This window comes from Erigeron canadensis, chromosome 7 (assembly GCF_010389155.1).
Source record: "Erigeron canadensis isolate Cc75 chromosome 7, C_canadensis_v1, whole genome shotgun sequence".
Taxonomy (NCBI): Eukaryota; Viridiplantae; Streptophyta; class Magnoliopsida; order Asterales; family Asteraceae; genus Erigeron; species Erigeron canadensis.
This window is the reverse complement of record NC_057767.1, coordinates 4,303,283-4,319,779: the sequence shown is the minus strand read 5'-3', so window position 1 is coordinate 4,319,779 and position 16,497 is coordinate 4,303,283. Positions and strand designations below refer to the sequence as shown.

General features: G+C 32.5%; 1 protein-coding gene and 1 long non-coding RNA gene across 2 annotated transcripts; both read left to right on the top strand.

Annotated features, from left to right (window-relative positions):
- Positions 1–1,967: 1,967 nt before the first annotated feature.
- LOC122606769 lies at positions 1,968–2,669 on the top strand. The gene is made up of 2 exons (XR_006324992.1): positions 1,968–2,100; positions 2,235–2,669. It is a non-coding gene; the product is annotated as an uncharacterized LOC122606769 (long non-coding RNA).
- A 3,535-nt stretch (positions 2,670–6,204) lies between these two features.
- LOC122606768 (wall-associated receptor kinase 2-like) lies at positions 6,205–13,926 on the top strand. The gene is made up of 3 exons (XM_043779625.1): positions 6,205–7,269; positions 10,595–10,777; positions 11,876–13,926. The coding sequence occupies exons 1-3, from the start codon at positions 6,384–6,386 to the stop codon at positions 12,910–12,912; spliced, it is 2,106 nt and encodes a 701-aa protein (XP_043635560.1). The 5' UTR covers positions 6,205–6,383; the 3' UTR covers positions 12,913–13,926.
- Positions 13,927–16,497: the final 2,571 nt, after the last annotated feature.

The window sequence follows — 16,497 nt, the reverse complement described above, 5'->3', positions numbered from 1 at the left end:
TAGCTTTTTAAAGTCATTCAACTTAACTTAAAGCTACCCTTAGATTTTGCCACATAAGATATTTCCTATGTGTCATCTTTATAAATTTTTCCCATTTAATATATACTACATTCCTTTTTTGTTAGAGTATCAATAAAATAAAATCACAACATATTATGAATAAAATAATCAATTTTTAATTTGTTTCCAAATAAATAATTGCTAGCACCTTTTTCCCAATATATAAGTTTGTTAATTACTAACATATAAAAGCGTCTATATCAATATATGTTTTATACTAAATCAATATAACAAGTTTATTTCACAAAATTGTTGTTGCTAATTATTTAAATGTATTCTAATATTTTGTTTGTCCACTCATTTATGCAGTGGATTTGATTATTAAGAAAATTTTGAATATTTGATTTTTAAATATTTTTAATTATTTTATATAATTTTTTTTTCTATCTAAACGTTGTTTATTAGAGATTTTATTGATTCAATACTAAAATTTTTGAAAATATAATTCAAAAGTCGCGCATCGTGCGGGGTAAAAATCCTTGTATATATATAAATGTTTAAGAGCGAGTTAATAGTTAGAATGGAAAAAAAATTGTTTAGTAAAAATACAAATATCATAAATGTGAAATGCCTAAATTTTATAATTTATATACTTTCTCATTTCTTGAAAGAAAAAAGAAATTACTAATAACAACACCAATTTGACAAAATGTTCAACTTCCACAATATTATAACTTAGAAAGGGGCTCAATTTTGGAAAAAATAAGGCCTCGTTTGTTTTTTAAGAAAATATCTAAATAACCTCTTTGTTCCGACCGAAAAAGAAGATTCCATAGGTTTTGCAAATATTGAGTGTTTGTTTTTGGCTCAGATCCAGAGGCTCAAACCTCTTAAACATGTCATATTCTCTAAGAGGTCTCCAAACCTCTATTTTCTCTAAGGGCATGTTTGGTTGGCATAATTTGAAGGAATTTGATGAAATTAGAATATAAATTCCATTCCATTTCATGTTTGTTTGCAAAAATATGAAGGAATTCGATTCATATGAAATGTAAAGATTCCTTCATTCATATGAATCATATTCTTTTGGTGGGATATAAAAGAATTCAATTCCATGAAGGCTTGAATCTACAAAGTACCATATTATCCTTACAATCTCATCTTCTTTAAACCTTCTCAGCATGTCCTCTCCAACTTCTGGCCAACCACGGCAACCACTTCTGCAGGCCTACCGGAAACAGTAACTGTCACCCACCAACTGGAAACAACCACCGTCACCCAAACGTTGGAAATAACCCACCAGTTACAACAACAAAGAACCCCCACCACCCACGGCCGGAAACAAACCTCAGCCACCCATAGCCGGAAACAACCACCGTCACCCACCCGCCGGAAATAACACACCAGTCACAACTAGAAAAAAAACCAGCACCGACAATCGGAAACAAACCCCAGCCAACCATAGCCGAAAACAACCACCGTCACCCACTCGCCGGAAATAAACCACCATCATCTGCAGCAAGAAACTTCATTTATCTTTTATGTATACATATATCATTTGCTGGATATGTTGGTGGTTATAACTAAAATAATAATAATAATTATTATAATAATATAATTGGAGATGGAGAGGTTGGTGTAAAATCAAGAAAGAAGAAAGTTGTTGAATAAATGGTGATGTTGGTGGTGGTTTAAAGAAAATAATTGGAGATGGAGAGGTTGGTGTAAAATCTAGAAAGAAGAAAGTGTATAAAAAAACAAATGAGTGACTTTTATGAAGGGTTATAAACATAAAGATAAATAAATAAGGGTAGTTGAGTCATTGACTACTGTATGAGATAATACATTCATTTTTGTTATTTACCAACTAAACACACTATTTAATTAAATTCCATTCCATCAAATTCCATTCCATTCCATTAAATTCCATTCCTTTTAAAAACATTCTGTGAACCAAACGCGACCTAAGGGTATTGCTTATAATAGTCCTTGAGGTGCGTCCTCAAGGTTGGAAGACGCTGGACATTATATATAGTGGGTGTCTTTGATGAGAGTCTTCAAGCAAGAGTCTTCCTGGAGAATATGGAAGACGCTGAAAAGGTGGGGTCGTAATGTTTTTTTATTTTTATTTTATATATGTGTGGGGCATATATGTATATTTGTATGTAAGAGATAAATTATAAAATAATTAATGATGTAAAAAGAAGTTTCAAGAAGCTTTTCTTTATAAACAGTGAGAGTCCAGATTAGAGTCCTGGGTAATGTAATGCTGAGTTGGCAGACAAGAAGCTCCAAGAAGCTTCGCCTCATAAGCACCGGCCTAAGAGGTTTACAACATGAAGATCCATTCATCTTTATTACAAAAACTATTCACTCACGGACTCACTGTTGTTTACAACTCATGAATTCTTACCGCCAGCTCACAGTATAATCATCGTCGACGAGGTACCTTTGTCGGCCGTAGGTGCGTCGCCACTAACCACTGCCGCCGCCGCCGGTAGTTGTTTTCGATTGTTGATTACAGTGATGTTTGAAATCTGCCAAGCTAGAGTGCTACTTCTTCAAAGATAGGTCCTATGAAGATGCTCAATGCATGGTTTGCTAGAGTATCTACTTGTGAACTTTTTATAATAATGAAACACATTGCAAAACTGCCTACTCTTTTGGAATGTTTAGAATTTTTTTAAATTTACCTCAAATGATAACAGGAGATTCTGAAAATTATAAACCAAGAAAAATATGAACTCAGGGAGTGTAATTGATGATTAAAAAAATGCTGACTCATATGATCTATGATGATTGAATGGCTGAGATTAAAAGGACTTGGGAAGAGGGGGGGGGGGGGGGGGGGGGGGTTGAATACCTGTTCACAACCTATGTACACTTCAAAAAAAAGAAAGAAGAAAAAAAGCTGGTCATTATTCAAGTGACATTATGGATAGTAGTTTGACTTAAGTCAAACTGGTCATAATAATTGAAATGATTATGTGATGTTTGTTGATGTGCTAAGGACTTGGAAGTTTGATTGTGCAATAAGCGTGCTTAAGCTAAAAAAAGTGAGTGTTATGGGGATTACTCGGGTGGGATAATGATTATATGATTCCGGATTACATCTCTATAAGAGGTTTTATATAGTAATAAGGTTGGTACATTTGTTCATTGATGTTTATTATTTGATTTATGTGATGTTTTGCACCTTTACGATGAAATTGAATTGCGATGATCATGTGATGTACGTGTTGGTTAAAAATGGATTCATTTTAGTAATAAAATTCTGCTCCTTATGTATGCCTAGCTAATGGTGTGTTGATTATATCTCCAATTGCCTATTAGCTCACTAAAGTGTTATACTCACTTTTGGCGATATTATCTGGCAAAATATATGAAGCGCAGGAAGGGTTTGTCGTACCTCTAGTCCTCTACAAGTTTGACTTGTAGTTGGAAAATTCTAAAATTTACATACAATTTCTTAAATTTATACTAGTTTATTTTATTTATTTCATTACTTATTTTATTATGACCCTCTCAAGAATTCTATATCAAAAATTTGTTCTCTCTTATAAAGATTTTCAAATTCTGCCGATGGTTATATGTAGGTATGGGTGTTTTGAGTGCACAAAATGGTCATAGAAATAGGAAGCTAGGACACTGCTATGAACTAAGCATTGCTATGCTATGCACTTGCCGTAAGGTTATGCAGGTGTTAGCTTTGGAACTGGTTAAATATACATAATCCCAAGCCAGTTTTATTCTGGTCGAGTTTTGAGTTGGGTTGAATATTTGTCATTCTTAATCTTAGTTATGATTAAACACTTGAATCTTGAGCTCAATACTGATGAATATTGATCCAAAGTCTTTGTCCCACATTGGTATGGGAAGAAAAATACCTTGTTGGGTTGTCTATATAAATAGGAGTTATTAGTTATGTTTTATGTACTTCATTCTTATGTGAGAAATTCTTGAGAGTTAAGAGATTCTAGTAAAGAGTGAACCTTGGTGAGGGATTATAGATTGTCGAGAGTGAGCGTCTCCATTCTTATAATCCAACGTTTATAGTGATTTTGTAGTAGTGGATTAGACTCATTGAGTCGAACCAAGTAAATTATTGTGTCGTTTGTTTTTTCTTGTTTACTTTATTATTGGTTATTTGCGTGTTGATTTCTTCGTTTGTGGTGATCGATCCCAACCCTACACTCATTTATTATGATTCAAAACAAAGCGTTTGAATAACTTTTTGGAAAGGTTGGCGGGGATAGATGCCATCACCACTTTCCCAACTTGCTAATTTCATTTATGATCTTAACTGTATATCTATTGCATATGCGGGGTCGATGCCATTACCACTTTTCCAAGTTGCTAGTTTACATTTCTTTGTCTTTCCTGTTTATATACAAAGAATGGAACATGATTATGTTGAATGATTTGCTTGCTTAATTATATATTTATTTATTCTGTTTTATATATGGAGTAGAATTGGCACTTTAGTGTAATATTTTTGTGTGTGCAAGTTTAATGATTTGAATGAAGGGTACCTTTTTTCTTATTTGATGTGTTGATTGTAATGTACTAGATGAAATGGAATAAAAATTTTAGGTTGATGGCCTAAAAGAATAAGGGAAAAAGTTAGGTAAAATATGTAATATTTATTTTAGGTAAAGCATGGGATTATGTAAAATTCATAGGAAGGTTATGTAAAATTCAGAAGGGAGGGGTATATATATTTATCAAATTCAAAGGTTTAATTAGTAAATTTTTTTAAAGTGACAATACCTAAATTTAAATAAAGTATACAGTACGAATCATTTTCTAAACAAAATAAATACAAACAATTGGATGACCTTTTTGCACATTATCCACTAGAAAGTTAAATGTCGTTTTTGAGACCTTTTTGCACATTATCCACTAGAAAGTTAAATGTCGTTTTTGAGACAACTTTTTGCTTTAGGAGTCTCCTCCACTGACCACTAGACAACAAAGAGGCTGTCATAACTCATATAAAAGTAGTCCAAATCACCAATGATGAAGCTTAACAAATATTTTGAGTATATCCTTTAATTTTAAACCATCTCTTTAACCGGCTATAAATGTTATTCGTAAAGCTTCGGCAAAATGCTAAAACAAGAAAGGATTATAAAAAATTATTATAAGAAATGACGGAAACACCGACTATAACGACCAAGAGACACTAGATCTTTTACTACGACTAGACACCCAAAGAAAAGACAAAGGCATAATAGAATAGTACAATGAGACTACTTCTAGAGTCCTATGTGGAGAACTTGGTTTATGCATGACCCCTATCAAACAAAGTAAGTCGCCTCTAACACGTTCTTGAACTTTTAAGGATACAAGTTTACAAACTATCTGGTATCCATTCTAAAATAACTAAAGGGTTGTCATTTGGAATGTACATGTTAAACCATTTTACCATAAAAGCATTAAGTTCCAACGCAAATGGGAGGTATTCAAAGGTATGAGCAGAATTCTCTCCATGAAGTGAACAAACAGACAAAATATTTTTTAGAAAATAAAAACTAATAAAATAGAAAAGAAAATCGGATTTATGATGAAGATTCCACGTATTTTTTGGACTGGCCGTAATCACAACACCTGTTAAATTGTTTTTTAATTTGAGAGGATCCTTAGCTCAATCGGAGAGTCGAACTCTGGCCTATAAAAGCGTAACACACTTGATATTAAGGCAAAAACCAATTGATCTGGGTTAGCAATGCAAAATCTTTCATATAAAATCTAATAGACGACATGATAAACACAAATGTTCTTTGAAAGATTCCAAACGATTAAACGGTCAAACCCAAAGTCATTGAAGCATTGAACCATAACACAAGTTGATGTCCAGTCAACGCAAAACAGCAAATCAGCAATAGCAGTACTAGTACCTATCAAAAGAAAATTTTGATTTCCTAAAAGATCTGAATAACAATAAAGGGAAATAGTTTATTCTGTTAATATATTAGCTTAGATTAAAACCAAATGAATATGACATATGGATTCCATTAAATCTCTTTTATTAATCTATCTTTCCAATTGTCAACGTTATGTTATTGACAGGATTTTTAAGATGATGAATTAGAAAAATATATCATTAGTCAACAAAATCAGAAAATTTAAACGTAACGTGGCATAGTGATTAGCCTTTTGTTATTCTAATAAGATCAAGGTCTCAGGTTTGGATCTATTAGCATAAACCGAATAGATAAGACCTCATTCGTTTACATCCCTCTGACTGTGGTGGGTATACTACTAGTCTACAGCCATTCTATAAATTGCTTGCTTTGAGAATTGTTGATAAAGAAACACACACACATACAAAATAAAAAATAAAAAAACCCTCATAAACAAGCTAGATAGAAGGGAGATACATGCTTCTTCACTTCATTATCATGTGTCTCTTTACATTACCTTATACAACAATATCCTTGGGAACTCTTCGAGGTTCCAACTCAAGTAATATGGGCAAAATATCAAAGCCCGACTGCTCATCCAAGTGCGGGGATGTTACAGTTCCTTACCCTTTTGGTATTGGCAATGACACAGGTTGTTCCCTAGACGACACATTTTATGTTACTTGTGACACGTCCGTAAAGCCCCCTAAGTTGTACCTCACATCAAGCAACATTGAAATATACAACATTTCTGATTCAGACTTGCGCATTAAAACTCAAATAAGTTTTAAATGCAACGACAGTAATGGAACCGTAACCCAGGACTATAATTATTGGACTGATTTGGCATACGAGGCATTCACTTTCTCGGAGAAGAATATGTTCACAGTCATTGGGTGTGATGATTATGCCTTGATCACAGGGGTAGGCGAAAACTATTTCAGCGGATGTGTTGCAATGTGCAGTGGACCAGTGGATGTACCGGATGGGCGTTGTTCTGGGGAAGGCTGTTGTCAGACATCTATAAGAAAAGGTCTCAAATATTACAATGTTACACTCAACTCATTTAGGAATCACAGTGATATTTGGTCTATCAATGACTGTGGCTATGCGTTCCTTGGTGACGTAGGCACTTTTAAGTTTCTTGGTGCCAGCGATTTATCTAGTAGTTCAGGCTTAGAGAAGAGGGTTGAGGAGACTATTCAAGTTGTGATCGATTGGGTTATCCGACGAGACCAAAATTGCACTCAGGCTACGGAATGCAAAGAAAATAGTCAGTGCTATGATGTAGACGGTGGAGGCTATCGATGTAAATGCAACGACGGTTATGCGGGTAACCCATATCTTGATCAAGGCTGCCAAGGTAAGTTTCTTGGTTGAATCAGTGGGATATACATTTTATTTTATGCTAATATATTATGCATCAATTCCTCATTTAAATATTTTAATTATTATCTTGTTTTTACATTTTACCAATTTAATTAATGAACTTAATGTCAGAGTCATAATAAATTGGGACAAAACAAAAATCATGGGAATTTAGACCTTAAACTTGTGCACATGTTAAAGTGCGTATAAAAATAAAATTCTTCATCACAAAGGGTAAAAGTTTAGACCTTATTAATATTTATTCGGTTCTTTTATTTATATTTCTAGCATGTTTGGCCTACTTAGTGTCTTTAAGCATGAGATGAGAGGATACAATTAACTTAGAAAATTTTAAAAAAACGCAATCCATTAAATCATCTCCGATTTTACTGTAGTGTATATATTTGATTCTCTAGAGTGACGTATTTCGAAGGCTTTTCTTTTGAATCACTTATAACAACTCATGATCTATATTTTATAATCTAAAGTATGTGATAGCTTCACCGACCATTGTATGGTAATGTGTTCCCACTGACAAAACTTGATAGTTTTCTTTGGGGAAAATATGTAATATATGTGAATTTAACTTTTAATAACATTGATTCAAAAATATATAGTGGTTTTACATATATGTATAATTTCGTAAAAAAAATATAACTACCAATTTATAATTTATTGTTCTATTCATGAATTACTTAAAAAAAAAATTTAACTACAAATAGTAGATTTTTTTTTCCATGTTTTTTGTTATTCTTGTTATTTTATACTCGTGTATAACTTTACTTATACTGTATTATATACATAGTTGTCGACACGTAACTTTTGACTCGACTCGAAAACCTGATTTTTGACTCGTGACTCGACTTGTAAGAGTCTGGACACTTGTATACACTATATAATATCGTATAATTATATATATGTGAGGTATTTATAAACAAAATATAAGTTGATTATTTTAATACATTTTTAAAATATCACATATTCCATACTTTTAAGTCATAAATTTACCGTTTATCTCTAAATTCGTACTAAAAGAATAAAAAAAATACATATATAGAATACAAAATAATGTAACCATGAATATGATATACGATACATAACCATATTATCGAATTACAACAATCATAAGTTTGCGACTCGCAGTGACTCGTTTCAAGTTCACACCACGACTCGTAAAAGTCAGGAGAAAAAAGAGTCACACAATGAGTCGCCTTGTTTTTAGTCTAAATCGTAAGAGTCGACTCGTAAGAGTCTAACAACTATGATTATATATGATTATATATATAAAAGGTAGATTGTTGGTAACCTCTAGTCACATGTATCATATTGGTATATATATAACCAGGTGCTAGAATAGAATCAAGTTTAATTAACTACCATTTGTATATGATAATAGAGATTATGTGGTTGTTAGATACCTAAGTTTAGATATGCAACCTCTCACATCTTAATATTTTAATCGATAAAAAACATGAGGACCAATAATATATACATTATACAATAAATATTCATATGTGAAAGATTTTATCTCCAAGCTTAGGTATCAAACAACCACATGCCATATTTTCTATATTTTCTATATATATGTCTATGTGTGTGTATGTGTGTGTGATGTTGATAAAGCTTTGTAAGAAGTGGACAACATAACACAAAAACGAAAACATCATAAGGGTGGGGGGAGGGCTTCCCCACTCCTCCCCTCCCCTCCCCAATTTTTTCTTCTCCTCCCCTTTTGCTAGGAGCACCTTGCCACCCCTCCTCTCTCCTCCCCACCCTTTTCTATTTAATAATAATAATAATAATAATAATAATGATAATAATAATAATAATAATATATACATGTTTGTGTATATGTGTCAGTGTTTATGTGTGTATGTGTATTAAATATATTAGTAAAATAGTTTTTAAAACTATAAATTTAAACATTTTATAGACAGTTAAAATCAATTTAAAATACTATTAATAATAATTATGTACAAAAAACAAGAATATAGGAAAAACATTTTGAGCCAATATGATAAATAGCTTAAACTCTAGGGTATAAAGTGTAAATTTGAGTTTAATATATACCACATATATCGATTGTGAGTCTTCTGTCTTCTTTCCCAACTCTGCACACACATATACATATACTATATATATATATATATATATATATATATATATATATATATCAATTTCCATGGCAGCCAAAAGAGAAAAAGAAAAAAAAAAGAAAAACAGAAGCAACAGTCAAAAAACGGTAACAAAGGTGGGGATAGACCGGGGACAGCCTTCTCCATGCCGGTCACCACCCAACCGGTACCGCTACCACGGGGCGGTGTTCCCCTCGGTACTGGACTGGTACCGGTGTGGTGCCTAACCCACTCTGTCCAGCCTAACAGAAAGAAGTAAGAATAAAACTAAAGGCACGTATGAAATGGAAAAATTGAAAGAAATAGAAAAATTGAAAGAAATGAAATGAATCAAAGAAATGATATACAAAAATGAAATGAATTGATAGAGAAATTGAATGAATACCCTTGTTTGATAATAACAAGGAAATCAATTTAGAAAATGAGCAAAAATATATATTATTTCGTTGAGTAAGTAATTTGAAAAGTGAACTGATTCAACATCAATTGTCAAATAACACAACACAAAATTAAATAATCATAATAGTTAATCATATCTAGCCTAGCTGGTCAGAAGCATAAGTTTTTTGAAAAATTAGTTTCTTCTGAAATCAAAATTGGTACATAAAGATACGTGTTTGAGAATTCAAGATTTCAAAATTTGAATTTTAATTATGCATATACACTTTTTATAATAATTAGCACGGTCTACGCACAATGCAACGGCGGTTTGATGACGGCAATGAATGGTGATGGTGGTGATGACATCAAATGACGTAAGTAATTAATGTAAATGTGTTTGATTTAAAGAGGATAGTAGAGATTTATAGTATAATGGACTAATTAATAGAGTACTTTGATCAATTCACATGTCTCATTTTTTTTAACTTTCAACGTATGGGGCGATAAATTTTATATAGAAGTACAAATTAGTCGTATTTAATAGTGTTTGTGCTGTTAATTATGTGGATACTTGGTAATTAATGTTGTTATGTAATAAAGTCCATGTAGATGTTTATATGGATGTCATCTCTATATTGGAAGAAGGCGTATTATAGAGATGTAACATATAATAAAAAGTTCTACGCGATGAAGCTAGAGAATGGCTAAAAGATAGTCTCTTGTATATGTAGATAAAGTTCTTGATTTTAAATTAAGTAAATTAATTTGGTTGTGTTATGCATGACAAGCTCCATTTCTTTTCAGACATCAACGAGTGTGCAGATCCAGGAACATACCCTTGTTATGGTTTTTGCAATAATACTCTAGGGAGTTACATTTGTATATGTCCGCTGGGATCCGTTGGGAATGCAACAACACAAAATGGTTGTCAAGTTGTTGATCGTCAAGCTAAATTTTCCAAGATTTTTTGGACCATATTAGCTCTAGGTAATTCTCTCATAAAAGTATGAAGCGGCTAATCTAGCGTATAATACAATAATCAGAAATGTCTCAAGGATTGGATCAACTTTAGCCATTTGGATTAATTTTAATGGTCAAGAAAAACTTGAATTAAACTCAATAGTCAAGATTAATCTTGACCATTGAATTTAATCCAAATAATTTAAGTTGATCCAAAATTTACCTACAAAATTGGATCAACTTTATAGGCTCTAAATCCGTTTCATATTGCCTGTTTATGCAAATAAATATTCGTTATTGCATATTTGTTTTAAAAAAGAAACGCACTAAACATAAAAGCAGTAAAATAAAGAATTCCAACGAGAATGTTAATTTCCACACATTTTTTTATGCAAAAGTTGAATGAGAATTAACACTTATTTTCTAAAATTAAAATGAAAAGTGTGATTGGAAAAGATCAGTTTTTTTTTTCTAAAAAAAAGTTTATCAGTTTATTTTTTCCCCTTGAATTAAATGACTTACAAAATCCAGCTAGACTTAAAAATATTAGTTCAATGGGGTTAATTATCGGATTGAGATCCTCGTTGATCAAACTTTATATGTAAAGTTGGATCGACTTATATCACTAGATTAAATCCAATGCTCAAGATTTAAATCTTAGTATAATGTTGATATGTCATGCACATCACAGTTTATGACTTTTATTTATTTAATAAATTCTTCACAAGTATGGGTTTTCTCAATTTATTACTTGTGATAGTCACCGTGGCCTGTTAATAGTCGAAGTTAAACCATCACCATCAAGTGGTCTGATGACAAAAAGATATGTTTTTTGATAAGAGTTCTCGGATTCGAGTTTTACTTGGGCATATTTAGGGGTGACCATAAGTATCTAATTTCCATCTGTGATGGGCCTTAGTGAGTTTTCCCCTCTAGATCTCTGGTTGATAGGAGTTTTTTATGAAGACGTTTAAATTGGGGATTTATGATCTGCGAGGGCTCTCTAAAGCAATCCCATTAAAACAATGTATATTAGACATTCCGATATTCGTGATTAATTCACATCTTTAAAAAAAATAGCTATAAATTAAACTTGGTCCAAGTTAAAAAGACGTATATGTTCAGGTGTTTTCTTGGGCACTGGGATATTAGTTTTAGCAATTTGGATGAGCAAAGTGGTCAAAAGGAGGAAAGATAAGAAACAGAGAGAGAAGTTCTTCAAAAGAAATGGTGGATTGTTGTTGCAACAACAAACATCAAATGGTGGAGATGCAATTGAGAAAACAAGAATGTTCAGTGCAAGAGAGTTAGCAAAAGCCACCGATCAATACAACAGTAATAGAATAGTTGGACGTGGAGGGCAAGGAACAATATACAAAGGCATGTTACCAAATGGAAATATAGTAGCAGTAAAGAAGTCCGTGTTGGTAGATGAAACTCAAGTTGAGTCTTTTATCAATGAGGTATTTTTACTTTCCCAAATTAGCCACAGGAATGTGGTAAAGCTAATAGGGTGTTGTTTAGAAACCGAAGTCCCAGTTCTTGTATATGAATTTGTCTCAAATGGTGATCTCTTCCAATTCATACACGATGAGAATTACGAGTTCCCTACTTTGTGGAGTATTAGGGTAACGATTGCTACCGAGGTTGCTGGAGCTCTTGCCTATATGCATTCGGCAACTTCCATTCCTATATATCATCGAGACATAAAATCTTCAAACATACTTTTGGATGAAAAATTTAGAGCAAAACTATCGGATTTTGGAATATCAAAGTCGGTCATGGAGGATCAAACCCACTTAAGCACCTTAGTCAAAGGGACTTGTGGGTACCTGGATCCTGAGTACTTTCAATCAAACCAATTCACAGAAAAAAGCGACGTTTATAGCTTTGGGATTGTTCTGGTTGAGCTGTTAACCGGAAAGAAGCCTATATATTCGATAGGCCCAGGGGAATCGAGAAGCTTGGCAACATTGATTTTGTCAATGGAAGATGGGTTTATATTGGAAAACATTGACGATCAAGTGTCTGATGGTCCAAAAGAGCAGTTCATAGCAGTTGCCAAGCTTGCAAAAAGATGCTTAAATTTGAATGGTAAACTACGGCCAACTATGAAAGAAGTTGCTATTGATTTGGAGGGAATAAGATCATCAAGTCCTTAAAATCGATCATATTGAATCGATCAGTTGTATGCTTTTATATTTTTATCTTTCGCATCATTGGTATTTCGTGGAATATGTTATATTGAAACTTATTTGTAATTTATCTCGTTACACGGATCCATGTTTGATGACAATTCAAGTAAAAGATAAACGATTTACAGCTGCAACAAAACGACGACCATTGCATTCAAGAAATGCTGGCACATATTTACATTAACTTATGGGTTGTGTGTTCAGCTAGGACATTTTATTTAACAGTTTCATTCTCTACATTAGTAATATGACAAGCCCTTTTATACTCTCATCCTTTCTGATCTATGTGTATGTATGTCGCAAAATAATTTAATAATCTTGAAATAACTAGTATTTTCAATAGAAAAAAAAGGCTTGATGGGTATCCCATATTTTAGTTTTGCGGCGTACATATATACTCTTATCTTCTAAATATATCTTGTTTGTCTTCAAAAAATTAGATTACTGTTAAACACATTAATTATCTATAAGATGATATTGAAGAGTTTGGACGAGTGTTTCCTGCTTAACCCGTGATTACGACCTGTATCTATAAGGATCCAACTCAACATTCTAATTCACAAGATCATGAATCACAAACCGAATCAGATGAAGATAACTCTGATGATTCTGAAGATGATGACGGATCTTCTTTTGATAATGATAAACTGACACCTTCGGAGAAAAAAGCAACTAGAAAAGAGAATAAGAAGAAAGTAAAAGAAGAGAAAAGAGAAGCCCGGAAGACTAAAGTGCCGAAAGCTGTGAAGAACAAAAAGAAGAAGTTGGCGAAAGCAAAGAAGACCCGTTAGATATCAATAACATTCTGATAAGAAAGATGGTAAACAAACTTAGGTATATGACAATTTTGCGGTAAGGATTCTTGTATATTGTAGAGAATCTCAGATAATTTGAGTCTGTGACAAGATATTCTTTGCATTTATCTGTATGTATGTTGCTATTTCATTTAATGATTTAAACTCGGAAAATGAGTATTTGATATTTGGATCTGATGACTAGAAACTTTTTATGCAAATTGAATTGTTTGCTAGAATATAGTAAGGAAGTAACTGCTCAGTGCCGCCTTCCGCGGGTTTTGAGCCCCAATACCTTGACAGTGTTTGGGGGAGGTTAAGATGTAGGCAGACCTTACCTCTACCTAAGTAGAGAGGCTGCTTCCAGTTTCTACCTAAATGGAGAAAAGGCCCTCCAACCTTTGCACGGGATGAGGATCGAACCCATGACCTCTGTCTCCAGATGCAAGGTGTTTACCACTGATCCAACCATGCTGCTTTGTTTGCTAGAATATCTACCTATGAATGTTTAATTCTGAAACACATTGTTAAAAAAGATCGCAATTGAAAGCGTGAATGATGCAGGCCCAAGCCCAAGTATTGAAGATCAGGCCCTTTTGCTTAGAAGGTAAGACAAAAAGAGACCTTTACTAAAATGGTCGTAACTTTTGCTACAGAGCTCCGATTTCAATGTATTACCAGTCAAAACGACTATGGGAAAGAGGAGCATCAAGTTTCAAACCGCGGGTTAGTCTTCGGGCCCAAAACGCTGTTTTCTAGGAGTTATGGACCTTTTTATATTTTTTTTCGGGTTTTTTGAATCTTCTTTTCGTTATAACTTTCAGCCCACTTGTTATTTAGGCCCCGTTCGAATTTTGCATGCTTATTTATATCACTGTAGACATTGAAAAATGATCGGTTCATCATAAATCAAAATTTTGTTTTTTCCATCACGTGTGTTTGTGTGAAAACCCCTACATTTCAGTATTCTTTTTGAATCAACGAATTTAAGAAGAATTGTTTATTGGTATTCTTCAAATCAACATAATCAATTAATTATCCTAAATTTCCGTCTGCATCACTAAGATATACAATTATAAAAATCATAGAGCGACATATTATAATAATACACACAACAAGAATCCCCTAACGATCCAGCTCAACATTCTAATTTACAAGATCATGAATCACAAGCCGAATCAGATGAAGATAACTCTAATGATTCTGAAGATGATGACGGATCTTCGTTTGATAATGATAAACAGACACCTTCGGAGAAAAAAGCAGCTAGAAAAGAGAATAAGAAGAAAGTAAAAGAAGAGAAAAGAGAAGCCCGGAAGACTAAAGTGCCGAAAGCTGTGAAGAAGAAAAAGAAGAAGTTGGCGAAAACAAAGAAGACCCGTTAGATAACAATAACATGCTCTGATTAGAAATATGGTAAACTTAGGTATATGACAATTTTGCGGTAAGATTTTTATATATTGTAGAGAATCTCAGATAATCTCAAATATTCTTTGCATTTATCTATATCTATGTTGCTATTGTCATTTAATGATTTAAAATCAGATAATGAGTATCTTGGGTCTAATTACTAGAAATTTTTTATGCAAATTGCATTGTTGCTAGAATATCTACCTATGAATGTTTAATTCTGATCGACATGTGTCCTTTTAGTTTATTTATTTATATTAAAATTAGCTTTTTTAATTGTATATACATTCGATTTCCTTATTAGACTTATAATTAAACTTTAACTCCCTTATTAGACTTATAATTAAACTTTAACTCTTGGCTTATTAGATACAAACGCATTATAACTTTATTTGATTAATTGTTTTCACAATAATAAGTTTATTGGTAGATATTACTTATAATAAGTTATTAACATGAAGATTTCAAAATTTTGAGTTTACGGTTCGAAATCACAAAACTGTTTATCGTCATATACTATGCTTACAAGTTCCGATTTTGATATGATTGTAAAAATTTAAGGTAAACCCATAACTCTTACTAAACATATATTATATTTATCATTACCGTTTATTATATAATTCAGCTTCGATAATCGGTTTACTTTAACCACAATTTATTTTTTATTCACGAATCATGTATGAGGTGTGTTCGAATTTCTTTATGATACAATATATATAGCTACCGTACATCGTACGGATAATAGTACTTTGTACAATTATAAAAATCTTAGAGCGACATATGATGCTTCTTTGATAGGGCATGCGAGTTTATCAAGAACCATTAGGAGCAAAAAGTATTAGAATTGTGAACCTATAAAAGATCCATGGTCAACCATTATAATAAGACACACAATATGAATTAAAACGTATAGCTAGCTAGTATGGAATGAGATTTAATATATATTTCAGCCCCTATGAATATAAATATAAGTGACTTATAATGATCTATGATGATAAGTGGCTGAGATTAGAAGGACTGGGGTGTAAATACCCGTTTACAACTTATATCTATATCTATATCTATACTATATTATAAAGCAGATTTCCTTTGTTTACGTTTTAAGTTTCAATATTTACTTTTCTTAAATACCCATATATCAATTCTATATTTACTTAACACCATTTCTCTCTCCTCAAATCTCAACCAATCATTTTTTTCTCCCTCCTCCATAAATCATTTCTTCCCCCAATTCATTCAAAATCTTTTATCTCAAAAACCGTACATCGATAAATTATAAAAATTATATAGGTGTTCTTAAAATTTAATGCTCTTTCATTAGAGATGTCATTCGATATACTTTCGACGA

Excerpts from the sequence above, each read along its gene's own strand:
- LOC122606768 (XM_043779625.1), top strand. The coding sequence starts at position 6,384 with ATGCTTCTTCACTTCATTATCATGTGTCTCTTTACATTACCTTATACA. Across the intron at positions 7,270-10,594 it reads TCTTGATCAAGGCTGCCAAG|ACATCAACGAGTGTGCAGAT; the intron begins GTAAGTTTCTTG and ends ATTTCTTTTCAG. Across the intron at positions 10,778-11,875 it reads TTGGACCATATTAGCTCTAG|GTGTTTTCTTGGGCACTGGG; the intron begins GTAATTCTCTCA and ends GTATATGTTCAG.